Raw genomic sequence first — 9104 nt, forward strand, 5'->3', positions numbered from 1 at the left:
GTGTGAGTGTGTATGAGTATGTAAGTGTGTATGAGTGTGTATAAGTGTAAGTGTGTGAGTATGTGTATGTGTGTGTGAGTGTGTATGAGTATGTAAGTGTGTATGAGTGTGTAAAAGTGTAAGTGTGTATGTGTGTGTGAGTGTGTTTGAGTATGTAAGTGTGTATGAGTGTGTAAAAGTGTAAGTGTGTATGAGTGTGTAAAAGTGTAAGTGTGTGTATGAGTATGTGTGTGTGTGAGTGTGTTTGAGTATGTAAGTGTGTATGAGTGTGTAAAAGTGTAAGTGTATGAGTGTGTATGTGTGTGTGTGTGTGAGTGTGTAAAAGTGTAAGTGTATGAGTGTGTAAAAGTGTAAGTGTGTATAGTATGTGTATGTGTGTGTGAGTGTGTATGAGTATGTAAGTGTGTATGAGTGTGTATGAGTCGGTATATGTGTATGAAGGTTTGTGATTGTATATTAGTGTTTATTGCACAGTTTACCTTTTCTCTCCCTCTGTCTCTCTCTGTCTCTCTCTCTCTATCCCTCTGTCTCTCTCTCTATCCCTCTGTCTCTCTTTATCCCTCTTTCTCTCTCTATCGATCTCTCTCACCCTCTTTCTATCCCTCTCTCCCTCTCTCTTTCTCTCTCTAGTGTTATAAGACGGGTTTTGGTCTCATGAGGAAGCTGTAAAATTTCACATCTTATTTTTCTTCTGCTCAATAAAACTTATTTACTGCACACTGCCTTCATCACCAACTACCTGTGTAATGACTGAGAAACACACATTCCGGTTTCACTCACTCCGATCTCACTCACACCCTGATCTCACTCACACTCCGGTCTCGCACACACTCTGGTTTCAATCACTCTTATCTCACTCACACTCCAGTTTCACTCACTCCGGTCACTCACACTCCGGTTTTACTCACTCCGGTCTCACTCACACTCCAGTCTTACTCACTCCGGTCTCACACACACTCCGGTCTCACTCACACTCCGGTCTCACACACCCTCCGGTCTCACTCACACTCCGGTTTTACTCACTCGGTCTCACGCACACTCGGTCTTACTCATTCCGGTCTCACTCACACCCCGGTCTCACACACACTCCGGTCTCACTCACACTTCGGTCTCACACACACTCCGGTCTCACTCACACTCCGGTTTTACTCACTCCGGTCTCACGCACACTCCGGTCTTACTCATTCCGGTCTCACTCACACCCCGGTCTCACACACACTCCGGTCTCACTCACACTCCGGTTTTACACACACTCCGGTCTCACTCACACTCCGGTTTTACACACACTCTGGTCTCAGACACACACTATGTGGTGTATTAAAGGAGGTTCTGAACACAGAGGAAAGCTCATCCCTTGGTCCTGCAGAGCCATGCTGGGGACAGGAGGTGCATTGTGGGAGAGAAGGTCAGCACACATGAGGCACTAATGCTCACAGCGACAGGAAAAATAAGCAGTGAGGGATTCAGGAGAGCGAAGAGCACATGCTGAAAGCAGATCAGCTAATTAAGAGGCCTGAATGCACTTAGTAACCCTGCATGGGTCTGATTGAATCAGATGAAGACGCTCTCACACACCGCCTCTCAGGACATTGCAGGTAATTACCCATCATGCTCTGCTCCTCCGGCTCCAGTCTTTAGGTCAATTAAGCGTGAAAAGCCTCCCAGCAGCGTGCTTAACTACCTCAACATGCTGGTTGACCTTTTCCTCTAATGAATGGCTATTTGCTGAGGAAACACACATGGGAAAGACGCTAACACGCGTCAGTTACAGACGCTAACGCAGATCAAGTTTCAAATATTACACTGTGTTCATGGAAGAGTGAAGCAGCGCTGTACAGGGAGGACAAACCCGGTGTAGTGTTGTGTAGCATAGCATAGTTTAGTGTTGTGTAGCATAGTGTAGTATAGTGTGGTGTAGCATAGTGTGGTGTAGTGTAGTGTAGTGTGGTGTAGTGTAGTATAGTGTGGTGTAGTATAGTGTAGCATAGTGTAGTGTTGTGTAGCATAGTATAATGTGGTGTAGTAATGTGTAGTATAGTAAAGTATAGTGTAGTAAAGTGTAATATAGTATAATGTAGTGTAGTGTAGTATAGTATAATGAAGTGTAGTAAAAATTGTGTAGTGTAGTATAGTGTAGTAAAGAATAGTGTAGTGTAGTAACGTGTAGTATAGGATAGTGTAGTGTAGTATAGTGTAGTAAAGAATAGTGTAGTGTAGTATAGTGTAGTAAAGAATAGTGTAGTGTAGTACAGTGTAGTAAAGAATAGTGTAGTGTAGTACAGTGTAGTGTAGTATAGTGTAGTAAAGAATAGTGTAGTGTAGTAGTGTAGTGTAGTAAAGAATAGTGTGTAGTGTAGTATAGTAGTAAAGAATAGTGTAGTGTAGTATGGTGTAGTGTAGTATAGTGTAGTAAAGAATAGTGTAGTGTGGTATAGTGTAGTAAAGAATAGTGTGGTAGTAGTGTAGTAAAGAATAGTGTAGTGTGGTATGGTGTGGTATAGTGTAGTAAAGAATAGTGTAGTGTAGTATGGCGTGGTATAGTGTAGTAAAGAATAGTGTAGTGTAGCATGGTGTAGTGTGGTATGGTGTGGTGTAGTGTAGTGTAGTAAAGAATAGTGTAGTGTAGCATAGTGTAGTAAATAATGGTGTGGTGTAGTATAGTGTAGTAAAGAATAGTGTAGTAAAGAATAGTGTAGTATAGTGTAGTAAAGAATAGTGTAGTGTAGTAGAGTGTAGTAAAGAATAGTGTAGTGTAGTATAGCGTAGTATAGTGTAGTAAAGAATGTGTAGTGTAGTACAGTGTAGTGTAGTAGTGTAGTGTGTAGTAAAGAATAGTGTGTGTAGTATAGTATAGTGTAGTAAATAATAGTGTAGTGTGGTATAGTGTAGTGTAGTATGGTGTAGTAAAGAATAGTGTAGTGTGGTATAGTGTAGTAAAGAACAGTGTAGTGTGGTATAGTGTAGTAAAGAATAGTGTAGTGTAGTAGTGTAGTGTAGTATAGTGTAGTAAAGAATAGTGTAGTGTAGCATAGTGTAGTAAAGAATGGTGTGGTGTAGTAAAGAATAGTGTAGTAAAGAATGTGTAGTGTAGCAGTGTAGTGTAGTGTGTAGTGTAGTGTAGCAAAGAACAGTGTAGTGTAGCATAGTGTAGTGTAGCAAAGAATAGTGTAGTGTAGTATAGTGCAGTGTAGTATAGTGTAGTAAAGAATAGTGCAGTGTAGTATAGTGTAGCAAAGAATAGTGTGTGTAGTATAGTGTAGTAAAGAATAGTGTGTAGTGTAGTATAGTGTAAAGAATAGTGTGGTGTAGTATAGTGTGTAGTAAAGAATAGTAGTGTAGTATAGTGTAGTGTAGCATAGTGTAGTGTAGTGTAGTAAAGAATAGTGTAGTGTAGTAGAGTGTAGTAAAGAATAGTGCAGTGTAGTAAAGAATAGTGTAGTAAAGAACAGTGTAGTGTAGTATAGTGTAGCAAAGAATAGTGTAGTGTAGCAAAGAATAGTGTAGCGTAGTATTGTGTAGTGTAGTATAGTGTAGTAAAGAATAGTGTAGTATAGTGTAGTAAAGAACAGTGTAGTGTGGTAGTGTAGTAAAGAATAGTGCAGTGTAGTGTAGTAAAGAACAGTGTAGTGTGGTATAGTGTGGTGTAGTAGTGTAGTGTAGTAAAGAATGGTGTAGTGTAGTATAGTGTAGTAAAGAACAGTGTAGTGTAGTGTAGTAGTATAGTGTAGTAAAGAATAGTGTAGTGTGGTGTAGTGTGGTGTGGTATGGTGTGGTGTGGTATAGTGTAGTAAAGAATGGTGTGGTGTGGTATGGTGTGGTGTAGTAAAGAATAGTGTAGTGTAGTATAGTGTAGTAAAGAATAGTGTAGTGTGGTATAGTGTAGTAAAGAATAGTGTAGTGTAGTAAAGAATAGTGTAGCGTAGTATTGTGTAGTGTAGTAGTGTAGTAAAGAATGGTGTAGTGTAGTATAGTGTAGTAAAGAATGTGTAGTGTAGTGTAGTAGAGTGTAGTAAAGAATAGTGTAGTGTAGTATAGTGTAGTAAAGAATAGTGTAGTGTAGTATAGTGTAGTATAGTGTAGTATAGTGTAGTAAAGTTTGTAATCATTTGGGTGAAACAGTGTGACTGGTGGCTGAAGGCTTTTTTTCACCACATCGGTATGCAAAGGCGTGACCCTGCAGCTGTTCCACTGCATTTCTGCAGGAACATAAACATCACAGACATTTTTGTGTTTTTTTTGGTGATTCTACTTATTAAAAGTGTGTCTTGTGTTCATGCTCCTATATTATAGAAATAAAACAGTATAATGTGGCAGGAGAGGAAACACAGCGGCAGCGACCCACAGCTCTGAGCTTAAACACGCCCACCCGGGGCAGGAGTGTGGGCGGGGCCGAGGGGCGGGGTCCACACTGACAAGAGCCAACCAATCAGCGACGGAGGAGGAGGCGGGCGTGCAGACATGGTGGCGTGTTTAACAGGCGCACCAGGGGAGCTGCTGGTCCCAGCCAATCACATGTCGCGTTTGCGCTGGAGCTTTTAATATTAATGAGCTGACACAGGACGGCTGCTGGCTGTCAGTGAGGAATTTGAAATTGCGCCAACGGGAGAGTACTGGGAGAGGAGGGTTGATGGGCGGGGCGAGAGCGTGGTTTCCGGTGCAGGCGATTTATAGCATGCGTGCGCCCTCTGTCGGTTATTGTGTGAACAACCCTAACCAATTACATCAAAAATGATAATAATAAAAGAAAATAGTAAATAAAAACGTTGTAGTTGTTATTGTTATTAACTTGACGCTCAGTTTTAAAGTGATTAATTTTAGTCCAGACATATAAATATTTTAGGTGAAATGTGAAGCTTATTTATCGATTTTTTTGTTTATTATGTAAAACTTTTTATCCATTTAAACCTTAAAAAGCCAAATCAACTGACAGTGATTTATTTTATTTACTTCTGAGCATTATTTTATAAGTATATATAAAGATATTCACACACACTACTGCACCATAAATCCCTTACAGCTCTGACCTTCGACTTTCAAACATGAATTCAATTAAAAATGTTTTTTTTTTTTTTCATTTCAGGAGAAACTAATAATAAGTGAATGTGTGTATAAATGTGGATAATCTGGACAACCAGGCAACATCTCTACCCATTACAGAGAAAGTAGTTCTAATAAATAAATCTAATCAATAACATTACATTTAAAATAAATGCAAGAAGCAAACAACACACAGATTCCTGAAATAATAATGTTTATTTCTTACCGTCTAACACAATTATTCTACAGTCGCAATTATTTTTCAATTTAACACAAACACACACAAACACACACACACACACAATCTTGTACCTCCATCAGAATCAGTGCGTGATCATTTCTCCTACAGAGCATCAGGATTTGTGGTTTAATACTTTCCCAGAAAACCTTCATTAAGTCCTCAAAATGTCTCACACATTCTTCTTCTAGTGTGTGTGTGTGTGTGTGTGTGGATGTGCTGCAGATATTAGATATTTTCTCTAAGATTAGTTTTAACCCTTTCAGACCCAGTGCTAATGGCTAGCTTTGTTAATGGAGGTTGATGTCCACAGCTGCAGGGTGTGAGGGGTAATAACATCTCACTAAAACACACTCTTAAATGTTCTATTTCTAGCATGTCATGTAGTGCAACGTTCCTCGTTCTCTCTGATTGGCTGAGGATCAGGCAGGTGCCACTACAGCGTAGTTTCTGCACCTGACATCATTAAAGCCACTGAGAGTCACAGGGGAGAAGGAACCTTGCCAACATGGCCACTCAGATCTCCTCTGGCATGAACCAACACCCTGAGTTTACATGTGTACAGGAAGTTAGCTTGTTTGTTAAACACAATGTCACACGTTGATGAAACTCTTGTGTTAGAAACAGAGATTTTACTGAAAACTTTAGGATGAGGAGTGATGATCACTAATTAGTGTACGAGGTGATGGTTCATTCCTGAGACTAACTGAGGTGTCAATACTTGTTGGTGATTTCCTGTCAGGGTTCAGGTGTTGAGGTGATATCTTCATTCACTGGCAACTTTCTGACGCAGCTAGAGTTGGTAATAAAATTGTGCGTCAGTGAGGGCTAACTTGCTAACTAACCACCAAGATTGAGGAACGTTGCCAGTCTTAGTTCTTGTTCCTGCTTATATCACCTGTCATTCTCATTCGCTAAGCCCTGCAGGTCAGGCTCAGATCGGTTGAGCCGGCTGTCAGTCGCCCAGTTGTGCAGGACGTCACTGTCAGGTTTCCCTGATGTGATTTTTGTCCGCTGTGAGCCCGTGTCAGAGACAGGAAGCAGCCAGCGGCTCATCACAGTGTCAGATTGGCCTCTCATTAAGATGCTGGCCAATCAGACGCCGTCAGTGTCAGCATCAGCTGGAGGGGTCGGACAGCACCCCCTGCTGACACCTGAAAGGGAATTTTCACCTGGACCCTCAGGGACGCTGCATCACCTGCTGGTTCCCTACAACATCAACTCCATGTTCCAGGTCAAACCTTTCAATTCCAAGTTGTCCCAAATCTATCTGCCCGACATGGGCCTGTCCAAAATCTATCTGCCTACTCTGAACCTGACCCAGATCTACAGAGCCTCTTTGATCCTGCCCTAAAATGACTTGGCCCTGGTGGCCATGTTGGTGACTTGAACCATCGTGACTATGCCTCCCTTCAACTTCATGGGGAGGGTGACCATGTTGATTTTCTCCATGATGAAGTCCTCTGTGGTGTCCATGGTGATGATGGTGTTCTTCTCCTTCTGTTCTTGGTGTTTCCTTCTCCGTTTGGTCCTCACCATTCCTGTTACATGCCTCCAGCTGATCAGAGCTCTGTGATTCAGACACAATGAGTTAATAATCCAAACAGCAGAAACGGGCATGACTTTAAATGGGACAGATCAGGACTTCCATAGGACCTTGAAGTCACACCCACTGACAGTTGAGTAAATATTGTCCTGTGCTGTGTTTAGTGTGTGTTAGTCCTCACCCCTGAGTGTATTGACGGTTTACCTTCAGTTCACAGTCTCCACACACAGCATTGCAGTAGGTGTTTCTGATGGCCTCCTCCACATGGGTCTGGCTCAGGATAGTGTACGGCAGAGACAGGTGATGTGTGAGACGTCCACATCTAAAACACAGTCCAGTCAGGATTTATGTAAACCTACAGTTTATTGATGAGTAAAAATGAGATTACCTGTCATAGATCTGGAAGTCATCCTTCTCCACCTGGGCGATGCTCCACACATCAGGATCTTCAGAGTTCTGCCTGTGCAGAATTATGTGTCCTGAGAGTCTCTTTTCCAGCAAGTGGTGAAGACGGAGAGAGTTTTCATCCCGGCTGTTCACCACCATATATGTGATGTTTACGAAGCCAGCATTCTCCAGCTTCTGGCGCAGCTCCACCAGTCTACAGGGAAATCAGCATGAGGAAACATCACACCCAGTTAAAAACACTTTCACAATCTGACCTCTGTGCTGAGGACATGAGGCATGTTTACTGATTACACCACTGATAATGTGTGGAGGCGTGTGTGTGTGTGTGTGTGTGTGTGTGTGTGTGTGTGTGTGTGTGTGAGTGAGACCTGGATGCCTGCGACAGACAGAACAATCAGCTGGCTTGGAGAAAGGCCACTACGGTCACTTGGCCCAGGCTGTCCTTCAGCGGCTCACTATCTCCAACCTTCCACAAGGATGCAGGTTTACACCTCGTTCCATCCGTTTCACTCTCAGCCCTGCAGACCACCAACAGGCCGGCCAGCAGGGCGAGGCCTAGAGACCTCCACATTGCTCCTCCTCACCAACACACACTCCGTCTACAACACACACATTAAATTTTTGTGTTAATGCTGCAGATGTGTATCTAAAATCAGCTGATGTTGGAGCTGATGTTGATGTCATGCCCTGAAGGCGGTGTGTGTGTGTGTGTGTGTGTGTGTGTGTGTGTGTGTGTGTGTGTTTATGAGAGCAGGTGTTAATTGGGCTGAGTGATGATGTTCTTTAATCACAGCTCTAACGTTACAGGTGGGGCAGATTTAGAGAGTGAGTGGGGCTTTTAGTGTAACTATGTGAATCCAAATCAAACATGTAGACACTCGTCCTGAAGTCACGTAGAACAAGTCGCTTTCTAAAACACCACCAGCACTCAAAGAGGTGGAGTCAGAGGACACCCTGCTAACCAGGGAGGCGGAGCTAAAGAGAAAATAACCAAGTTTTAGAGCAGGAGTGGGGTTGTATTTATATTGTGTGTGTGTGTGTGTGTGTGTGTGTGTGTGTGTCCTCTTGGAGAAAAAGGTTCTTCTGTGTAGAAGTGTAACAAGCTTGTATTTTTACCATATTATTATTATTATTATTATTATTATTATTATTATTATTATTTGTAATTAAATTGCTATTACAGAATTGTATGATTAATGCAGATAATTACTAAAAAAGTTTTAAATGTGTTGATATAATTTGCAATATATGTACATTTTAATATGCAGTAAATATATTTGCAGTATTCGTCACATTTCTTTTTTATAATTTATATGCAGAAATCCATATACATATGTACTATATTTTCCCTCCACACGGTTTTCTTGGTTTGTGTATAAACCATTAAAACACATGATTTATAAAAGTAAATATTACACATTTGACAGAACACCAAAATCCTGCTGATGAAACTGATCTGAACACTGAAGTAAAGAAGATATTAGAACAGTATTCTGGCTTACGTGTTGTTTTTTTCCAACCAAGTCTTCAGTCAGAGCAGATTTTCTCTCCAGACGTCTGAGATCAATAAAGGCACAACTCGAACCCGTCCTATTTATACCCTGCTTGTTTTTCAGAACTAGAACAAAGTTCTCCACAGGCTCCGCCCATGTTTCCTCCCATAACTCATCGAGGATCACAAACATGTTTAGATGTGATTCAGGAATGTAAAACATAACCGTCCTCACCCGAACCTCACACTGCCTGCTGTGTTTGTTGTCGTCAGTTTTGTCATTAAAGTGTGTATATAATAAAAACAGAACCAGTGAAAGACATCAGACTGAACTTCAATCTTCAGCAGTGGAAGAAAATTTCACATAAAAAGGTTCTCCATGT

General features: G+C 41.5%; 1 protein-coding gene across 1 annotated transcript; it reads right to left on the minus strand.

Annotated features, from left to right (window-relative positions):
* Positions 1–6600: 6600 nt before the first annotated feature.
* Positions 6601–8888, minus strand: LOC124400140 (selenoprotein P). Its single transcript, XM_046871751.1, has 5 exons — positions 8732–8888; positions 7598–7828; positions 7210–7422; positions 7003–7143; positions 6601–6845 (listed from the first exon to the last, which is right to left on the minus strand). Exons 2-5 carry the CDS (start codon positions 7798–7800, stop codon positions 6626–6628), a joined length of 777 nt encoding a protein of 258 aa, XP_046727707.1. The 5' UTR covers positions 7801–7828; positions 8732–8888; the 3' UTR covers positions 6601–6625.
* Positions 8889–9104: the final 216 nt, after the last annotated feature.

This window comes from Silurus meridionalis, chromosome 17 (genome assembly GCF_014805685.1).
Source record: "Silurus meridionalis isolate SWU-2019-XX chromosome 17, ASM1480568v1, whole genome shotgun sequence".
Lineage (NCBI taxonomy): Eukaryota > Metazoa > Chordata > Actinopteri > Siluriformes > Siluridae > Silurus > Silurus meridionalis.